The sequence below is a fragment of the Phyllobates terribilis genome, unplaced genomic scaffold (assembly GCF_046119375.1).
Source record: "Phyllobates terribilis strain yellow unplaced genomic scaffold, ASM4611937v1 Scaffold_3__8_contigs__length_932513732, whole genome shotgun sequence".
Classification (NCBI taxonomy): domain Eukaryota; kingdom Metazoa; phylum Chordata; class Amphibia; order Anura; family Dendrobatidae; genus Phyllobates; species Phyllobates terribilis.
This window is the reverse complement of record NW_027362763.1, coordinates 377,426,792-377,449,049: the sequence shown is the minus strand read 5'-3', so window position 1 is coordinate 377,449,049 and position 22,258 is coordinate 377,426,792. Positions and strand designations below refer to the sequence as shown.

The 22,258-nt window shown below is 41.5% G+C and overlaps 1 protein-coding gene across 2 annotated transcripts in view; it reads right to left on the bottom strand.

Moving 5' to 3' along the window:
- TINAG (tubulointerstitial nephritis antigen) overlaps positions 1 to 22,258 on the bottom strand; it is a 227,874-nt gene that overhangs the window by 133,273 nt on the left and 72,343 nt on the right. For both annotated transcript variants that reach the window (XM_073675423.1, XM_073675422.1), the window contains exon 3: positions 189 to 278. In XM_073675423.1, the coding sequence (XP_073531524.1) occupies positions 189 to 278 (90 nt within the window). The remainder of the gene's footprint in view (positions 1 to 188; positions 279 to 22,258) is intronic.

Here is a 22,258-nt window from a genome sequence, read left to right as displayed (position 1 = left end):
ATTTTATGTTAATGGCTGTAATGGGTACATTTTACTTTCCGTAAAGTATGTAGAGTGCTAGGATAGTGCTGTTATAAGACTTATCAAAGACAGAAAATAATGACTCCAAACATTCACCATTTCCAGTTCTTTCACATATTTTACATGAGAGGAAGAATTTATATTATAAAAATTTTTCATTTTCTCACCCAAAGTCACCTTTATTAATAAAGTTAATCAATTCTGGCTCAACAAGACAGGTATGGTCTGTACATCTCCACTGATTCTCATGGCAATAACTGCAAAAATAAAACAGCTTTATTAAACTAAAAAGAAGAAGGACAAATAAATAATAAAGAAAAGATAAATCTCAGCATAGCAGCTATTCTCATATTTAGCATGTCAAATTGTATAATCAATAACCTGCCATGCAAAAAGTAAAAGCACAAGTTATTATCCAGTCTTGACCATTAGGTCCCAATTGCTTCCCTATCAATAATTTACTGAAGTTTATGCCAAAGTCTTTTACTGTAATTGACATGAATCATGCCTGCTGCATGTATGTGTGAAATTGTTTTTTGCAACATATGGAGCACTGGATACCAAGGGAGCATTGTGACTTTCAAAGAGTAATAAAGCTATTATAGGTGCATTATGGCATACATAAGGGTCATTGTGATGGGATGGTGACTTTGTGACTGGTCTTGTGGGCATTATAGTTGGTAAGGGGGCATTGTGGCTGCATAAATATTATTTTTCATGGGGTTCTGTTGCTGTCATAGTGGCATTGTGGCTTTTATAGAGGCATTGTAACTCATTAAAAAATTATGATTAGCATAAATGTCACTGTGACTCTCATGAGGTGTTATTTTAATGGGGACATTGCTACAGTCATTATGACATGTTGGTGGCATTAGGAACATAATGGCTCTCATACGGGCAATCTGTTTGATTGGAATTATGTGGTGTAAAAGTAAGGAGGCTAGGCAGTAAACAGTTAAGAGGCACATGATAGTTAAATGATGCCTTTTTGCTGGTCTAGAGCAGATGGAAGACATGGGAAAGTAACTGCAATTGGGGAAAATAGTCATTGGAAACAATTTTTGCTTACTCTGACGATATACGTACAGTTAATACTGTATTTTTTCCCAAGTGAATATACACCCATCACTAGAGTTTGGTAAATTTTGTTCAATGGAATTGAAACCATGTTCTCCAGAATGCTGATTTATTGTAATTCGCTTCATGTGAATGCAGTGGCCAGCCATCATTTTGCTGAGCTGTAAAGGGCCAGCATAAGGTTAAAGGGCAAAAAATACCAATTATTCATCTTACTGTTCACATTTCCAGAAACCTCCACTGCTCATTTCCCCCCTTACTTTCCTCTGCGCTTTTTCTTACCCCCACTACACACTGAAACCTGGGGCATCTTCACACTGGGTTGGGATTTCTGGCTGCTACCTCAGGACACAGACTCTAGGCTGGGGCTTTTGTGTGGTACTATACACAGGACATTCCTGTGCCCTTACAGAGTGGATTCTAGACTAGGACTTCCGACTGTGACTAGGCCCAGGTCATCTCTGCGCATGCGCATTGTCAAGATGTGTACCGCGACCTTATGACTTTAAGCACTCTAGACTGACACTTTTGGCCGTGACCAGGTCCAGTATCTTCTTATGCAAGCACTGGGATGTCCCAGGCCCAATCACGGCCAGAAGTCCCTGCATGAAGTAAAGATACCCAGGGTTTAAGTGCGTGATGGCTGCAAGAAATGTCACCAAGAATCTTATGAGAGACAGTAAGCATCAGAGGGGAGAAGTAAGATATTAGGTCTGTTTTTCTACATCTTATGTTTATTATGCTGTGGGGTCTCTCCAGAATAAATGAGCTTCAAATCACATTTCCTGGTAAAATCTGCATGATTGGACAAATTTGAATCTCAACATATTTATTTATCTCTACTCATAACAGCTATATTCATTTGTAGAGTTTGGCATTTTTATTTTCAAAGCACCTAGCTTAAATGGAACAGTATGGTATTCTCCACAGAGCTGCTGTCCATGCATAAGTCCCACTTTACATATACAGTCCTTCTCCAGTGTAGAGAACCTAATAATTGTGCAAGCGAGCGCATGTACAGAAAGTTCAAGGACAGAGATGGATCCGAAAAATTACTGCGCATTTGTGATCCCCAAACTGGATTGCTGCTAGTGTACTTTGCTAACAAATGAATTTGCTAACAGATTGTTAACAAATTACCAGCAAAAGAGATACACGAGAAAAAATAAGACTATACCCCAAAAATTCCCCAAATAGGGCTTTTTATAGATATATTTTTATAGATATATTTTTAGATATTTTAGTATGCATTTTAAGACCTATTTATCTAAATGTAAAAAGCAATTTCATTTATTTGTGACTTTATTTTCAATCTAAATACTGTGGTGTTCAGTTTGCACAACCTACAGAAAACACCTAGTGCTCGGCATATTCCCATGTCTCTGTATCATTGTTATTCTAAATGTCTTATTTTGGTAATGGAAGAGTAAAGTGTTTACTCTGCTACAAAGTCATCAGTAATTTATGATATATCCATGAACCAGAGGACAAGTAAAGCTAACCTTCTCCTATATATTGCAGTAATTAATTTTAGGCCTCTAGTTCCCACAGCCAATTACTGCAGCACTGCATGTCCATGTAATATGCTTGTGTACTCTTTTCACCTCAATATATTCTAAAGATCAATGTTTAATCGTAATTCATGAAGAATGTATTACTATATTTGTGATGCACCATCACATAATTACAAGTTTGAGAAAAATTGTTTCAGGATGTATAAGGTCTCCTAAGTATCCTCTTGCTAATTTTACATGTAAGCTCTTATTCAGTAGGAAAGATGGAAATATGATGTAATGCTTTGATGAAAAATGAACAATCATAGAAACTAATGTCCTATTCTACTAAAGGTTCATATCCATCTCTGTCTTCACTGAATGATGCCTGAGTGAGGCATTATATTCTCCGACAGAGGCGGTCCATCAAATAGTCGACCATGTGATAATCATATAAATGCTTCTGTATAAAACAGGAGACACAAGAAATACAATATGGACCCATGGGAGACTTTGGTCATTGTGCAACAAGGATCCAAAATTCAAAAATTGTAATGTGTAGGAGACCCCCTTATATATTAAGGTAATGTAAAGGCCATATGCTCACTGGTAATAAATGTAATACCCTTTAAAAGAAAAATGTCCCTCTGGTTTTGTTAGTAATGAAATAGCATATTGCTTTGAAGGTATAATGAAAGGATGTTTAATTAATCTCATGCATGAATAAACATATTCCCAAAGTATGTTCCAAAGTTTCAATCGCTTTAAACTGTATAATAAATGGGAGAGGCATATGTGATGGTTATGGATCACTTATACTGAAGTAAAATAGTAGAATAAAATAAAACCATCATAAATAAAACATAATAAAATAATATATATATATGGAAAAAAAAAACATTAGTACCAGTCAAAAGTTCTTTATCAGCTAATTGGATTTTGTGCGATGACCACTCATCAAAAACACATAAAAATGGTTACTTAAAGGTGAAGCACAGAATTCACATGTATGCTAGTGAGGAAGGGGTTAAGGGCAATCTCTATAAATCCTGTGTTCTGGAAGACATATTATATAGTCAAAATTGCACAAAGAGATCAAGAACATATTCAAATATTTCAGAATTTGAATCTAGCAAAGACTTAGTCAAAGAAGTACAATGAAGTTCCTAACATTGGATTGGGGTACTGATTTTATTAGGATGAAATATTTGGAATTTTGCCATTAATATTTCTTTTTCTGTTATATAATTGCCTTCTTTACTTTTCTTCTAGCAGGAAAATAAAACTTTCATAATATTTACAGATATCCCCATGGTTTATGAGTAGCTAAAGTTCAACATCTAATGAGCATCTTATAAACATCTTATATATCTTCATGGACTCGTACTAATGTTTTTTTTTATAAGCATTCATCCAACATTCCTACAGATGATTATGCTATTTTTTTTTTAATATATAATTTTTATTAACTTTTTCAAAAAGAAACAAAACATACCAGATTAAGTTGATAATCAGATACCTGTTCGCAGACAGGGTATAAAGAGATAGTTCTTACATATTTGATTGGTAAAACAAAACAATATAATATAAGAACTTAATACCAATGTATCTTACATCAGTTTAATTAACATGCAATCCAGTTGATACTCTGATTTATTGAAGCCATCTTGTTAGATTAGACCACCTATGTTAGTATTATAGACCTTTGAGTCGGTCGACAGGGGTAGGGGTACTCGGATACTGGGATGGATGGGTTACTTCTGTGGGGATCACGGTTGGTCGGTTCCCAGTTCCGTACCCTGGACCGTCAGTAAAGGGATTGGGGTGAGGATGACGGTAGTATTGTGTCCTGACGCCTCCTGTGGTAACTGGTAAAATCGGTAACCAGCTCTGTGTATGGTTGCTGAGGTGATCGGCATACGGCTTGTACGAACGCTATAGGCAGTAATGTCAAAATAGGCACACACACACATTAAGTCTTTGTTTCAGTGCCTTTCTTTTACTGATGTCCGGTAACAGGTACAGTTCAGGAGGGTAACCAGGTTTTCGGTGCAGGTAGAGATATTTACCCTGGAGATTTGTGAGGCCTCCTCTAACAATGTGTGCGTTGTTTGGGATCAGTCCTGCCTTAAGCTGAACCTGCCACCTTTTACTTTCTTTGGGGTCCTTCTCCACAACTGACAATGAGGACCTTTCCTTGGAGCTACCAATTCTCTTCCTGGGCCCCTGGTCCTATGCTTGGTCAAGTTTGGTGACTCTTTCCCCTTCTTCTTCAGGGGGAGTAGATCCTCCTGATCTGTCCGGGTTTTCTATGCTATTCCTGAATTAATAGCAATCTTGGACTCCGGTGTCCGGGTGAGCTAAAGGGATAATAGTTTTATCTCTTTCTTTCTCCTTCTAGCCTCCATCCCTCTCTCTAGGGCGCTTTCACAACACAGACCTGTTTCCTAGTTCAGGGCTTAACTGGACCCCGGCCAACCGCTCTCTGTCTCTCTCCTCCTTCCTCCCTCACAAGACTAACTGCCACTTTGCTGTCTCCCTGGAAACTGACTCCTCCCCTCAGACCTGGGGTGGAAGGTGTTGTGTGTGCCCAAGTGTACATCTCTCTCTGCACCTATGGATCCTGTGGTAATCCTCCTCAGGGGTGCCACACCTTCATCAAATGATCCCTCCATTCCACTCTCCCCCCCCCTCAATCCAGGCATAATGGACATAGCTATCCCCAAGATCCTCCAGAATGTACCATGCTGTGGAAGTAAAGGGTTCCACCATTTTCTTCTTTTCATTTAATGAGCAGCAATTTACAATAAACTGTTTCCATTTCGGAAGAAATTTGCCAGCTTGCGTTTCCTTATTGCTAAGGGCATCTTGTTGCTCTATTCCCATAAAATGTTTCATTTGAGCTGTTAACTTTTCAATGGGGGGGGTGTTGGGTTCTAGCGAATATTTAAGTAATTGTTTTTTTGCCAGGATAAGTAGGGTGTGGAGCAATTTTGGTGGGTTTCCCCTTTTCCCCTCAGCGTTTTTTGTGTTGTTCAAAAAATTTAACAAGGCTAGATAAGGGGAAAAAGTATAACCCGGACCCCATATGGTGTCGATCATAGCTGATACTTGTCCCCAATATGAAACTGAAGCCGGACATGACCATAGGCCATGCATGAGGTCAGATAGTGGAAGGTGGCATTTAGTGCAAGCTGTTAGCCTGTTTGAAAGTGGGTCTTTCTGTAGGTATGTTAAATGCATAAATGGCGCCATGCATGATTTTATATTGCGTTTCCCTCCATGCTTCATTTCCAATGTGTTTTCTTATTAAATTCCAGCCTGACCTGATCTTATCAGAGATTTCCACATCCTCCAACTGTTGTCTCCAATATCTGAAGAAAGTATCTTGGTGAACTCCTAGTAGATTAGATCTCATTACAGAATAAAGGACAGAAATTGTAGACAACAGAATGACATCTAAGACATTTTGGGAGACCTCAAAGGTCACATCTTTTAAATTGGCCATAATGCATAGTTTGATTTGTTCATATTGGAAAAAATGTTGGGAAGGTAGATTGTATCTGTCTAAACACTCAGTACATGTCATCCATCTTTGCTCACTTGAGTGGAGAAGATGGGATGCATAGTCTACACCTGCTTGTCGCCATTTCAGAAATAGTTTATTTTCATTACCCTGGGGAAATTCTGGGTTTTGCCATATCGGGAGGTGCTTTGAAATCCTGAAAGAAAGGCCGTATTTTTTCCTGACTTTTTAACTGCCAAGGGAAGGAAGGTAAATCAAGAATGAAGGAGGGCAACCAGGTCAAGGGGGTATGCATAGTCGGCTTCCAACGTGTAGTCAGAATATGTACGTCTCTTATGAAACTAGTCTATTATATACTGGAAAAGGCAAGCAAGATTGTAATTTCTGATGCTTAGGAAATTAATGCCTCCGTTGTCTTTGGAAGTCATAAGTTTGCTCATACTAATCCTGGGACATTTTCCTTTCCAAATAAAGTGACTGAACGCTCTATTGAGTATAGTTACGTCCGTGTGTTTCAGGAGTAATGATAAGGTTTGTAGTTGATACATAATCCTGGCTGTAATAATCATTTTTACCAAATGTGCTGTACCCATAAAAGATAGAGGCAAATCTTTCCATGACTTTAATTGATTGACGATTTTTTTTATAAGAGGAGGGTAGTTTAAGGTGTATATAGATGAAGGCAAACGGCCTATTTTAATTCCTAGGTAGGTGATATGTGTGGGTGTTAGGGATATACCATTTAAAGACCTATCTGGGCAGAGTTTTGTTCCCTTTTCGGTTAATGGGAGTATTTCACATTTTTTAACATTGATTTTAAACCCCTAGTAAGAGCCCAAATTTTTAAGTAAGTGTAATACTATAGGTAGATGTCGGGTGGGGTCAGACATAAATAAAATGACATCATCAGGAAAAAAAGCCGCCTGAATTGATTTCCTAGTAAACTGAATGTCTGTGAAAGTGCTTGGATCAGACAAGATGTGGACTAAGGGCTCAAGAGATAAGTTGAAGAGGACTGGGGACAATGGACAACCTTGTCTCATTCCTTACTCAAGGGGGAATGGAGTGGACAGGAAACCCAGGGTGTAAACCTGAGCCCTTGGAGATGAATATCGATTACGAATGTAGTTAAAGAAGGTGCCTGCTAGTGACATTTTTGTTAAGACCATATATAGCCACTCCCAATTTATATTATCAAAAGCTTTTTCAGCACCCAAGGAAACAATCGCTGGGGAGCCCTTTAAATCTGGTGAGGAGTGAATTTTATCTAGTACCAGTAGTACTTTTCTGATATTTAGTGTGGCCGAGCGACCTTTTACAAAGCCCGTCTGGGCAGGGGAAATGAGATGGGGTAAGATGGAGGCCAACCTGTCAGCCATTACTTTAGACATGATCTTAATATCAGTATTAATGAGAGAGATTGGTCTGTATGAGCTGGGGGATAATGGGTCTTTATCTGGTTTTAGTAGTAATTTAATATACGCTGTGTTTGCAGAAGGAAAAATGGGGTTGCCTTGAGATAGTTTATTAAAAATTGATTGTAATAATGGGGAAATTTCCTCTCTCAGAGATTTAAAAAATTAATTTGTGTAACCTTCTGGGCTGGGTGCTTTGTTCAGTTTTAGGTTCTTAATTGTATTCGTGACCACTTCCAAAGAGATAGGTTTGTTTAAAATAGCTTTTTGTTCCTCTGAGAAGCTGGGTAGCTTAACTATATCTAAAAGTGTAATTGAGGAGGAAGGGATTTGATTTGAATTTTTGTAGAGATCTTTATAAAAAGAACCTAATATCTCGTTTATTGTTTTAGGGTTGGTGTGGATTTCGCCGTTGGTACTTTTTAATTGAAAAATTCCCTGTGGTTTTCTCATCCCCTTAGCTAAATTAGCCAACATCCGCCCCGATTTATTTCCGAATCTATAAAATAAGCTTCAGATTTGGATAAGTGAAATTTTTCCCTCAAGTCTGCGTATTGATTGAATTCCACTTGTTTTTGCAACCAGTGGATTTTATTTATGATGGATGGGTCAAGCAAGCATTTGGTGTAGGCTTGTTTTAAGTCAGTAGAGAGTTCCCCATATCTCTTTAGAACTTTTTTTTGTGGGAAAATGTATACACCAAAATTTTCCCCGAGCACCGCCTTCGCCGACTCCCACAGTAATATTGGGTTGTTTTGGTATCCAGCGTTGTCTGAAATAAATTCTTGCCACCATAATTTGAGGGAGAAGGTAAAAGAGTCATCTTTACAGAAGTAATTGGGAAATCTCCATAGAAAATCTGTGCCTCTGGGAAAAGACTGTGATAGCTCCAGAATTACTGGAGCATGGTCCAAAATAGCGATATTGTCTATGTGTACAGAGATCAATTTGGCCAACAGGGAAGGGGAAACAAACATATAATCGTTTCGGGACCATGAATCATTGGCGTGAGAGAAATGTGTAAATTCTCTATTGCTAGGATTAAGGAACCTCTACGAGTCGACTAAGTGACATGTGGACATGAGAGGTGATAGCATCTTGTCATGTGTAGTTGTTGACTGTATAATGCCTGTAATATTTTTCCTGTCTTCATGTACTGACACCACTGAATTGAAGTCACCCCCTACTATTTTATTGAAGTTGGGGTCTAGCAAAAGTCTAGTTTCCAACTGTTTGAAAAAGGATTTATTTCCTTCATTAGGTGCATATACATTATAAACGGATAAAACCCCGCAGGGCGTAGATATTGTTAAGTGAACCAATGTCCCCTCACTATCTATTTGTTGGCTAATAATCTGGTGTGTGAAGTGTTTGTTGATAAGAATTAGGACCCCAGCCTTTTTATTCACTGAAGATGAACCATAAATGGCGCCCACTCATAACTTCTTCACCCGAGGGAAATTTGTCTCTGGAAGATGTGTTTCCTGAAGGAGGGCTATGTCGGGTTTTAGGCGGTTTAGATGTCAGAGGATTTTCATATGTTTTTGGGGAGATCTCAAACCCTTAACATTCCTTGATACAATATACATAAATAGAAGTAATATGGTCAAATCGAATTGGTGGAGTATTTGTAAAATAAAGATGGCAGTGATGACATTCAACTGGAATAAAGAAATGGAAATCATTCTCAACATTATATACCAAAATTGAACAACAAACATTCAAAACAGTAGAACATATTAGTTCTAGCATGAGCTGAGGCATTTTGTCCCAGCTTGCTAGGAAAAACCTTTCCTCTGGTCTTCACTTCTGCCTGACCATGTGTATAAGATTTTCAAATAAAATCTCCCCTGTTTAGTTATTTTCATTTTTTTTGCTTTTTCCCCTCATTTGCTCCCCGTTCTATCCCTCCTCCCCCAATTAGTAAAACTTGTCATTTACTGTATTAGGAGTCCAAAGAGAGAGAGGGAAGGGTGGGAGCAGTAATTTCCAATTGGCCACTCAGATCGAGGCGTCAAATGTGTAGAGAGGATAATTTCCTGAATAATTAACTTTTTTTTGTCACGTTTTTGTTATGTCTCCGTTCTCCTTTACCTGTTCGGCTTCCGAATCTCTCTGAGGTTCTTGGACATGAAGCCTCATTGTCATCTTGAGGGGTCCAATCCAGGCTGACCCCTGGGCACAGCAGGTTATTGACAAAAGTTTTGGCTTTGTCCGGAGATATGAATTCACGAAAAGAGCCATTTGAGTATTTCAATCGTAGAGTAGCTGGGCAGCGGAGTTGAAAGCGGACCTTTTCTTTATGGAGTCCAGTGCAGATGGAGCTAAATGCTTTGCGTTTTCTGGTCACCTCAATGAAGTAATCCTCAAAGAGCAAAATTTTATGACCCTGAATGACCAACGGGTGACTGAGTTGTTTATAAGCTGATATAATGTCTGCTTTATCGTTAAAATCCAGGAATTTCATGATGACCTGTCTAGGTCTGAATGTGCCCCAGTTCGTGGATGTTGAGGGTGGGGAGCCATTCCAGTGTACTCTTTCCACCTTTCAGCCCTTAGGTAATTTTAGAGCCTTTGGGATATCGTTTTCACATAGTGGTTTCAGTACACTTTGGGGATATGATTCCGGTAGTCCCACCAGATGCAAGTGGCTCCTCCGGGAGCGATTCTCCAGGTCATCAATATGGTCTCTCAGGATCATGTTTTCACGAGCAATAGCTGTCCCTTTTGCTTGGTCCTCCTTTGAGTCATCCTCAATGGTCGATACCCGCAATTCTAAATCAGTCTGTTCGGCTTGTTCATCTTACCTAACCTGTAAGTCCATCAGGGAAGAATTAAGTGTAGATTGAATGATAGATTTAATTTCCGGTAGCAATTTAGCCTTGACCTCAGCTGCCAGTTCCGATGGGTCCATTTGTGTGTTCCCTTTCCTTACCGAAGAGGTGCGGGGTGGTCTAAGGGAGTGGCATGCCTCCTCGTCACCATCTATTTGGGAGAGTTGTTTCTCTTGATCAAGAATTGAGGCCATCTTGGTATGATTAGAAATATCAATATGGCGAGAAGAGGTGGGCTGCTTTTGCCTTCTACGAAGGAGGTAGCGGTTCATAAACATATTTAAAGATAGCCTTCAGCTAGGTGACGACAACAAAGACCTTGAGGGTTCTGAATGTGGGGATCAGATGGTTAAATGGGAAACCATAGGAGAGAACATAAGCTGTTATTTGGAATTCACATGATCGGCGCCTGAACCAGAAGACTTACAGATTCATATTTTGCAGGTTGTTCTTATTTCATGGTCATCAGAGCAAGCTGCCTATTGTCCATTTATAGATTTTATAGATTTTATGCCTCACCGTGGCTGGCTATTAGAAGCTAGCAGTAATAAATCTTGGATGCAGTACCGGGTTAAGACTGGTTATGGTGTTATTTTGCATATATCCACAAGATGCTGCCAGAGACTCTGCGATGGTGATATTAGAGAGCTTCAGTATATTAGGAAATAGAGAAAAGGAGCCCACTGCAGGATTTTCATGTGCACAGGCTTTTTTTCTTTTTTTCCACCTATAGAGCAGAATCTATGTGTCTATAGAGGTTTTATAGTGGAAGGGTGATGCCACATATAGGACCCTTTTCTATTGGATTGACCAGTGTGGATTTATTGTGGCCTCTGTCAGAGTCTGTGCTGCTAATAACCAGCTTCTCCTCGGGTCTCACTCTCCCCAAGATGGTGGGCGCTTCTGTGGCAGGCGGCAGATGTGGCTCAGGGTCTTCCCCTACCTCCGCTCCGGATCTTACCGGACAGCGACTCAGCAGTCACAGTGCTTCTCTCCGGTCACCAATTCTTGTCCTTTGCAGCAGGAGGGAGCCAAATCCCAAGTGATCCTCAGAGCCTTCGCGTGACCTCCCCAGTCAGGACTGCCGGCACCCTCGTGGGCGCGCTCCTGGACTGCCCAGCAGGAAAGACCGCGGCTTCAGGGATCCAGGTAGGGCGAATCTCAGAAATTGATACCGCTGCTCTTGGAGGCTCTCCGAGGGATGCCTTCCGATCCTGGGTTGTTACCTGAGATGTTAGAACGGTGGATTGACCCGAGAAACTTCCATATGCTATTTTAGTACTATTAATATTGATATTTTTTATCTTTTGAATGTATCTAGAGAGACAGATTGTTATTTAAACTCTATTAAGGAGTCATATTACATCTATGCTCCACTTTTTGCTTGCTTCATGCTCCATTTAGGGCAGAAAAACATATTGTCACTTATAAAAGTCCAACTTGCATCCCCTTCAATTTCTATATATTTTACCACTATCTCTGATAGATAAAGAATATTTATCTATACATTTTAAATAGATCAATGGCTATTAGCTGATTGTCAATCTCAGAATTTGTATGTAGTTCTACCACACTTTCCCAAAGGAAGAAAAATAATGAAAACAACAGACAGGTGAGCTAAATCAATAAGATCATTTCATTTGTAGTTTTTTGCTGCTTTAGGATACATGTTAAAAATAGAAACCTTTTCTTTAGAAAGGAAAGATTTTATATTGAAGATAAAGGGCAGTCCAAACTTCCAACACCAGGGAAATACTTTTGAACATACACACCTGTTCATGCAGTGATTTTCCTTGTTCTTACTGAAATGTGCACATTATACAGTAGGTTGAGACTGAAGGCAGAAAAACTATGTAGGAACACATATGGAAAAAAGAAGTAAAACACATGTGAAAGAAACCAAAATGTATTAAACCTTAGATTTCTCAAAATACTCCCCTTTTACTCTAATGACAAACACACCCATGGCATTCTCTCAAACAACTACACCAGGGAGTCACCAAGAATGATTTTCCAACAATCTTGAAGGTGTTTCCAGAGATGCTGAACACTTGTTGGCTTCTTTTCCTTTACAATGTGGACCAACTCATTCAAAATTAATCTCAATTAGATTGCGGTCAGTAAATTATGGAGGCAATTTCATCTGATGCAGCACTCCACCCCTCACCTTCTTGGTCACATAGCCCTTACATAGGCTAGCGATGTGTTTTAGGTCATTGTCACCTTGCAACACAAATAAAAGTCCCATTAAGTGCAAACGAGATTGGATGGCATGTCATTACACAATGCTGTGGTAGCCATGCAGCATAAGTGAGCCTTGAGTTTAGATGAAATCAATACAAGTGTCACCAGAAGATCAGCCCCACGCAAACTTACCTCCCCCTCCATGCTTCAAAGTGCACACCACACATGTAGAAAACATCTGCGTACATTTTCTGCCTTTTCTGAGGCTGGTAACTCTGATGAATGTTTACTCTGTAGCAGAGTTAATTATGTGTTTTCCTTTCCTGGCACAGTCTTCATGAGAGTCAATTTCTTCATGGCAATTGATGGTTTTCATGACTGCACTTCAAGATACCTTCAAAGTTCTGGCAATGTTACAAATTTACTTAAAGTAATGATGGACTGTTGTTTCTCTTTACTTATTTGAGTGATTCTTCCATTATTCTGGCTTAGATCAGTTATGGAAAAGGGCTCAGCCATGTGTGGAACTATATACCAACACTGCCTCCGCAAAACACCTTTTGATGGTGGCAAAACCTTTACAAAAGCCAGTGATTCCACAAATGCACTTTTGACATGCACTTTTGACAATGTTAATTGGAAGCAATATCAAGTGATTAAAAGATGAAACTGCTTGAGAAAATGGCAAACGGTGCAAATGTTTTAGAGTAAAAGGAGGTTACTTTCACTAATAGAAGGTTTAACACATATTCAGGTCATTTTCACATGTGTTTCTTTACCCATCTTTCCATATGTATTTCTTTGTGGTTTTCTGCTTTCAGTCTGAAACTAAAATGTGCACATTCCAATAAGAAAAAGGAAAACCATTGAATGAATTGGTGTGTCCAAACTTGTGACCTATACTGTACACAAGCAACAATTTGCTTTATTGGATGCATAAACTATATATTTTAGCTGACAGTACTTAGTTTCCATATCTATAGTAGAATTGAATGGTTTACTCAGTATATGAAAGATAAGGGTAAGTTTGTCAAATAGGATATATTCAAATTGTTTGACTAATCCATCCTTGGCCTAATATTTTCTTAAAGCATTGCTAATTAGTATTGTTCAACATATTTATTTATTTTACCATACCATCAAGCATCTGTGTATTGTAAATGAGTAGTTGTTTATTAACATCAGTATTACAAATTGCTGAAATTGTGATATTAAAGGGAATATGTCAGGAGGATCAATCTCCCCAAACCGCTTAAATGGTTATGTACCTCTTTCAAAGATGGACTTTTCCTTACTTTTATTTATAAAATCCACCACTCCATAACCAAAAAATCCACATTTTAATACATATGCAACAGAGGTTAAAGTGCCCTGGGCGTGATCGGAGCACTTCCAAGCCTCTTCATTCCCGTTTCTATTGACCTTGCTAGCTCCACCTTCTTCTGTTTGAGTGACAACTTATTGGTTGTGTAGTCTAGTTAGTGAGCAGTCAGGTAACCTGAAGAAGGTGGCATTAGGCAGGTGGTGCAAAGAATTATACCTGCACTATTAGCAGAATTAGAAATATACAGTAAAATACAAAGCTTTAAAATCAATTACAAATGCTTAACATGAACACAGCACAAATAATTTACTTATAGTATCTAGGGATTAAATTATGCACAAAATATAAAAACCTAAGTAATAGTTAGCTTAACTATTTACCATTACTACTGATTTGGAGCATATACAGTATGAAAATATTTTATTTTAACCCCATTACCACCTTGGACATATGAGTACATCCAAAGTCGTATCCCCGCACTCCATGCGGGCTCCGACACTGAGCCCGCATGTTTTCAGGCACATGACTGCAGATCTGTACAGCTGACATGTGCCCCTAACATTCACAATGCATCCACGGCTGTTAACATGTTAAATGCCGGTGTCAATCTCTAACAGCGGCATTTAACATGCACGCGCCGGAAGCAGGTAACTAATCCTGCCCATCGGCCACTTGCAGTCATGTGACACGGGCGCCGGTTGGCATGACAACCCGGGGTCTGCAGGAGACCCCTGTGGTTGTCATAGAAGATCTGCTATAAGCACCTCCCAGCGGTCGGTGCTCGTAGCAAGTGAGCATTTTTGCTAAATACAGCAGGGCTATGTGATGAGCGCAGCTTCTAGTCTCCCATAAAGACTATTGAAGCTAGTGAAAAACAGAAAAAAATGTTTTTCAAAATATTAAAAAATATATAAAAGTTCAAATCACCCCCCTTTCGCCCAGTTCAAAATAAAACAATAAAAAATATCAAATATACACATATTTGGTATCGCCACGCTCAGAATCGCCAGATCTATCAATATATAAAAAGAATTAATACTATTGGCAAACGGCGTAACGAGAAAAAAATCAAAATGCCAGAATAAGGTCTTTTTGGTCACTTCAACATTGCAATAAAATTGTATGTACCCCAAAATGGTATCAATACAAAAGTCAGTTTAACGCGCAAAAACTAAGCCCTGACCCAGGCGGAGATTCCGAAAAATGGAGACGCTACGGGTCTCGGAAAATATCAACTTTTTTTTTTTTCAACTTTGGATTTTTTTTCACCATTTAAATAAAAAAGAACCTATTCATGTTTGGTATCTGTGAACTTGCAATGAACAGGAGAATCATAATGGCTGGTCTGTTTTAGCATTTAGTGAACATGGTGAAAAAACAAACAATTGTGGAATTGCACTTTTTTTGCAATTTCACCGCACTTTGAATTTTTTTCCCATTTTCTAATACACAATATGCTAAAAATAATGGTGTTGTTTAAAGTACAACTTGTTCCGCAAAAAAAAAGCCCTCATATGACTGAATTGACCAAAAAATCTAAAAAGTTATGGCTCTAGGAAGATAGGGAGCAAATAACGAAAACGCAAAAATGGAAAAACCCAAGGTGGTAAAGAGGTTAATCAAATGTGGACAAAATACAAGCATTTTCAGAAATGATAGTAGGACACTGCACACTAAGGAAGCAAATGAGAAATTTCTAAGATACATCAATAAAAAAAAGTACATTTAAACAAAATAAAATGGTGCTAAGCTCTTTTATGTTATATAAAATATCTTACTAGGTACTCTAAATACAACGTTAAAGAGTTGTTAGCACTAAAACAATTTTCGTAGAAAGGCTTCCTAATGGCAAGCCGATAACAGGATAGCCCACTACTGGTATATCTCGCTATCAGTTGCAATCTGTGGGGAACCTTAACATCAAGTATTGAATTACTAGAAAAAAATTCAAAATTAAGAAATTGAAACATTATCTAGTTCCCATTGACAAGGCTGTACATGCAATGCTTGGATGTTAAAGGTCCTCCAGAATAAGAGATGCTATTTGTGTTTACTCTCCTCTCAGGCTAATAAATGAGGGTCCTAAACACAATATCCTTACCCACGCCCTCGACTTTTATTAATTTGAATATTCAGTTGAGGCAATCCAACTACTCTGTTTCCCTGAAAACATGACAATAATATTTTTTGCTCAGAAACAAGGGTTAGGGCTTGTTTTTAGGAGATGTCTTATTTTTTTTCCACGAACAACAATACGCATAATCAAACAATATTTATTCAAATATAATCATGTCATCACACACACTGTACATGCTCATACAGTGGGTACGGAAAGTATTCAGACTTCTTTAAGTTTTTCACTCTTTGTTTCATTACAGCCATTTGGTAAATTCTAAAAAGTTCATTTTTTTTTTCATTAAAGTACCGTATTTTTCGGACTATAAGACGCACTCTTTTCCTCCAAAATTTGGAGGAAAATGGGGGGTGTGTCTTATAGTCCGAATGTTGGGGGGGTGTATATATATGTGGAGGGTGGGGGGAATGGTAGCAGTGGAGGAGCGGGGCACAGGAGGCAGCAGCCGCCAGCTGCAGCCTACACTGTCCCCGCTGCTAAAGAAAATGAATATTCACTGCTCCCCATGCCCATGGGGCGTGGGGAGCACTGAATATTCATGCTCCTTAATAGCAGCACACAGTGTAGCCACAGTACGGCTCCTGCTGCTGCCGGAATTGCCTGTGCCCGCTGTTAAAGGACATGAATATTCTACCTCTCTCCACGCCCATGGGAATGGAAAGGGGTGAATATTCATGCCCTTTAATAAGCGGGCACACGCAATAGCCCGGCAGCAGCAGGAGCTGCAGCGCGGCAACACTGTGTGCCGCCTATAAAGGAGAGCGAAGTCACTGCTCCCCGCGCACAGAGTCCCGGCGTGGGGAGCAGTGACTTCTGGCAGCTGATCTCTCCATGTGAGCCGCTCATGGCAGTGACGTCATGCGCGGCTCACATGGAGAGATCAGTGCGGACAGACAGGACGCAGAGCTGGAGGAGAGAAGAAAGGTGAGTAGGACTGTTTATTTTTTTTTTATGTGCAGTCTGATGGGGATTAGGGGGAACATGCATATTAGGATAAGGATGAGGGGGCCATGCATACCAGGGTAAGGATGAGGGGGCCATATATACTAGGATAAGGATGAGGGGGCCATACATACCAGGATAAGGATGAGGGGTGCCATGCATACTAGGATAGGGATTAGGGGTGCCATGCATACCAGGATGGGGATTAGGGGTGCCATGCATACCAGGATAGGGATTAAGGGTGCCATGCATACCAGGATGGGGATTAGGGATGCCATGCATACCAGGACAGGGATGAGGGGTGCCATGCAAACCAGGACAGGGATGAGGGGTGCCATGCATACCAGGACAGGGATGAGGGGTGCCATGCATATCATGATAGGGATGAGGGGTGCCATGCATACCAGGACAGGGATGAGGGGTGCCATGCATATCAGGACAGGGATGAGGGGTGCCATGCATATCAGGATAGGGATGAGGGGTGCCATGCATACCAGGATGAGGATTGCTGTGGCATGCATACCAGGATAGGGATTAGGGGTGCCATGCATATCAGGATAGGGATTAGGGGTGCCATGCATACCTGGATAGGGATTAGGGGTGCCATGCAAACCAGGATGGATGGGGATCGAGGGTGCCATGCATACCAGGATAGGGATTAGGGGTGCCATACATACCAGGACAGGGATGAGGGGTGACATGCATACCAGGACAGGAATGAGAGTTGCCATGCATACCAGGATAGGGATGAGGGGTGCCATGCATACCAGTATAGGGATGAGGGGTGCCATGCATACCAGGATGGGGATGGGGATCACGTATAAAAGGAAGGTGGGGCATATTTACCAGGATGGGGGATATTGTCAGAATTGGGGGACATTATCCCTATACCAGTGTCAGCAGAAGACCCCCTCCCCCTTAAAAGTGCATCATGAACACATTTTTTGCTTAAATTTTTTTTTTTAATTTTCCTCCTCTAAAACCTAGGTGCGTCTTATGGTCCGGTGCGTCTTATAGTCCGAAAAATACGGTACATTCTGCACCCCATCTTGACTGAAAAAAAAACATAAATGTAGACATTTTTGCAAATTTATTAAAAAAGAAAAACTGAAATACCCCATGGTCATAAGTATTCAGACCCTTTGCTCAGTATTGAGTAGAAGCACCCTTTTAAGCTAGTACAGCCATGAGTCGTCTTGGGAATGATGCAACCAGGTTTTCACACCTGGATTTGCGGATCCTCTGCCATTCTTCCACACCTGGATTTGCGGATCCTCTGCCATTCTTCCTTGCAGATCTTCTCCAGTTCCGTCAGGTTGGATGGTGAACGTTGGTGGACAGCCATTTTCAGGTTTCTCCAGAGATGCTCAATTTGGTTTAGGTCAGGGATCTGGCTGGGCTAGTCAAGAATGGTCACAGAGTTGTTCTGAAGGCACTCCTTTGTTATTTTAGCTGTGTGCTTAGGGTCATTGTCTTGTTGGTAGGTGAACCTTCGGCCAAGTCTGAGTTCCAGAGTATTTTGGAAGAGGTTTTCATCCAGGATATCTCTGTACTTGGCCACATTCATGTTTCCTTCAATTGCAACCAGTCGTCCTGTCCCTGCAGCTGAAAAACAACCCCATAGCATGATGCTGCCACAACCATGTTTAACTGTTGGGATTGTATTGAGCAGGTGATGAGCAGTGCCTAGTTTTCCCCACACATACCGCTTAGAATTATCACCAAAAAGTTCTCTCTTTGTCTCATCAGACCAGAGAATCTTATTTCTCATAGTCTGGGAGTCCTTCATGTGTTTTTGAGCAAGCTCTATGCGGGCTTTCATATGTCTTGCACTAAGGAGATGCTTCCGTCGGGCCACTCTGCCATAAAGGCCTGACTGGTGTAGGGCTGCAGTGATATTTGACTTTGTGGAACTTTCTCCCATCTCCCTACTGCATCTCAGGAGCTCAGCCACAGTGATCTTGGGGTTCTTCTTTACCTCTCTCACCAAGGCTCTTCTCCCACGATTGGCTAGACGGCCAGGTCTAGGAAGACTTCTGGTGGTCCCAAACTTCTTCCATTTAAGGATTATGGAGGCCACTGTGCTCTTAGGAACTTTGAGTAATGCAGAAATTCTTTTGTAACCTTGGCCAGATCTGTGTCTTGCCACAATTCTGTCTCTGAGCTCCTTGGGCAGTTCCTTTAAGTTCATGATTCTCATTTGGTCTGACCTGCACTGTGAGCTGTGAGGTCTTATATAGACAGGTGTGTGCCTTTCCAAATCACGTCTTATCAGTTTAATTAAACACAGCTGGACTTCAATGAAGGAGTAGAATCATCTCAAGGAGGATCACAAGGAAATGGACAGCTTGTGGCTTAAATATGAGTGTCTAAGCAAAGGGTCTGAATACTTATGACCATGTGATATTTCAGTTTTTCTTTATTAAAAATTTGCAAAAATTTCTACATTTCTGTTTTTTTTTCAGTCAAGATGGGATGCAGAGTGTACTTTAATGAGAAAAAAATGAACTTTTTAGAATTTACCCAATGGCTGCAAAGAAACAAAGAGTGAAAAATGTAAAGGGGTCTGAATGCTTTCCGTACCCACTGTATATATACATACACACTGCACATACACATGTTGTGGGGCAGTAAGGGGAATTATATGCGAGGGACGGTATGTATCCCCTAGCATGCGCATAGAGGTATATTGAACCCTCTGGAGTGCATTGCAATTACAGACACACCTGTGGTTGCAGTGCAAAATAACGGTAAGTTTGAACTTGGTCAAACTATTTGACCAAGTCGAATTTAAGAAAATCCAGCATTGGCTTTTATTTTTGGAGTGAACTACAGGATGGCAGTGGGGCAGTTCACTCCCTCCAGCCCAGGTCTAGCATATGGCTCATGTCCGCAGTTTTCATTTAAAACTTGCAGCAAAGGTTTGGGTGTGTCAGTTTTGTGTTTGCAAGCTGCAGAGCAGAAGGCTCTGCAATAGTGGCCTGTGTGACCTGAACACAGAGCCCAAGAGGAAAGCAAAACTCCAGGCGTACGTCAGCACACACAGAGTGGTGCAGTCACCCACGGTAACGGATTTGGAGACGGACTGTGTTACGACCCGGCTGCGATCCAGAGGATACCGTTTACCTTTACTTTGTGAGTTTTTGGAAAATAAAAACATTTAAGTTGAACTTTACTGGGTCACTGCTAGTGTTGAGCCACCCCCGTAGTGTTCGAGTTCGGTTCGGTTGGTCGAACACCCGTGTGTTCGCCGAACTGTTCGTCGAACTGTTCGTCGAACACCTTCGAACACCGTTAAAACCAATGGCAGGCAAAAAAAAAACACATAGAAACACATAGAAAACACCTTCAAAGGTGTCCAAAAGCTGACAAACTGCTCAGAAGACACAACTAACACATGGAAAAGTGACAAGTACATATAGTCATGCGAAAAGAAAAGAGGTGGAGGAGTAAAAGGAGGGGGAGACACAGATATAGGCATGTCATGCCCTTCTAAAATCCAAAAAGTGAGAAGCCGACACGGCCAGTCCGCTCCTGCCCGTGCCACCTCCGTGTCGCCGGGTTTGTGCCAGAGCCACGGTGAACCCTGACGGCCAGCCCCCCTCTCCCAATACTGGTGCCTGTCCGCTGGTGGGTCGAGCGAGCCCCCCTGTGTGGAGGCAGCTCTAAGCTTTTTAATTTAAATTGTCACTCTAATTTGAATGAATACACTTTAAATCCATTTACAAGGATCTATTGGAGGGCAAGTCTCATGCCAGCAGCCGCGTAATTCCAGCTCCAGTAGCGTCCACTAAAGCTGCTGCAGTTAAAAAGCTTTTATAAGGATCGAGCTCGGCTGTCCACCGCAAGGCATCCTACTGCCAGTCCCACCCCCTATGCCTTGGGGTGCCTCCTGATGCTCTTCACTGAGTATCCCGTGGTCCCGAAGCATTTCCTTTGAAAAAATTAAGTGTCCAAACTACAGGTGGTGTAGCTTGCTTAACAGCCGGGATAATCCGCTGACTAGCAGACACTGCTACTAGGCACAAAGTATTTCCTGGGCTAGATGCAGTAAAAAATTTGTAATTAGATACTCTCGTTGGATGCTGAGAAAGCATTCCATAGAGTCTCCTGGCACGCCATATATGATTCTCTTAAAAAGCTTGGGGTAGGGGTCTAGGTGACCCTTTTATAGCCAAAATCACGGCCCTGTATCACAATACGTCACCTAGGCTGAAGATAAATGGAACTGTAGCACCCTGAAGGCTCGGTTGCTACAGAGGTATTGCACCTCACCCAGAGGTGTGATATCTCACTCTCAGGTAAGGATGGAGTGTGGATCAGGACCCGACACCTGCATGCATTACACCACATTGCCGTGGGGCAGGACGACCAATATGCATCTGAGATGGGCACGACAGTCCCTGTCCCTGGCTGGAGTGGGGGGAGGGAACACTGAGGAAGGGGAACCCTGTAGTGCAGGAGCAGGGAGGAAGCAGTTCCTGGGTGCATTGAGAAGGGAGTATAAAAGGTGGGCACCATCTTAGTTCAGTGCAGAGAAGTCTGAGCAGAAGTGGCAGGGAGCAGGGGCTCTGCATGAGCTCTGCTCCGGAGGCGGACCTAGTATCAGAGGCCCAGGCCTGAAAGAGGGAGAAGGAAGGAAGAGGAGCGGAGAAGGCTCCAGGAACGAGGAATGAAGGGATCCCAGGGGTGCGGACGGGCGAGTCGACACCGCACGCCCGAATCCACCTGCGTGGAGGGGTCAGGCCAAAGGGGGAGACCGGTCCCCGAAACTAGTGGAGGCAGGAAACGACCCTCAGCTAGAAACCGGAGGCTGTGACATTTTATGTGGCGCAGCCCCTCGCTACACCCGCTAGGAAGGCAGCACATAGGGTCAGGGAAACTGGCGCCAAGTTTACCAAGAAGAGGCCCGAGGCAGCCGGACAGAAGGGTTGGTAAGAAAGGCCAGACAAAGGACACGCAAAGGGGGTCCTGTGAAGCGCTCCAAAGTTATCTGGGAGATTGTCAGAGCCCCTCACCTGGTGAGCACAGTACGACGTGGGCAGCCGTTACCTGCAGACGTGGTCTGGATAATAAGAACTGTGAGTAAAGGCCCTGGACTGCATCACTGACTCCGTGTCGTTACTGCTGCTGCCCTGCACCATCACCCCCATCCTCCGCATACACTGCCCTGAGGCTATACTCCTCCCGTGGGGAGTTATGCTACGCTCTGCTGCACCCACAACACCAGCCTCAGCGGTCTGCCCTGCAGCGGCGGTTCACTCTGACCGCAATCCACGGGTGGCGTAGTCGGACATTTAAACATCAA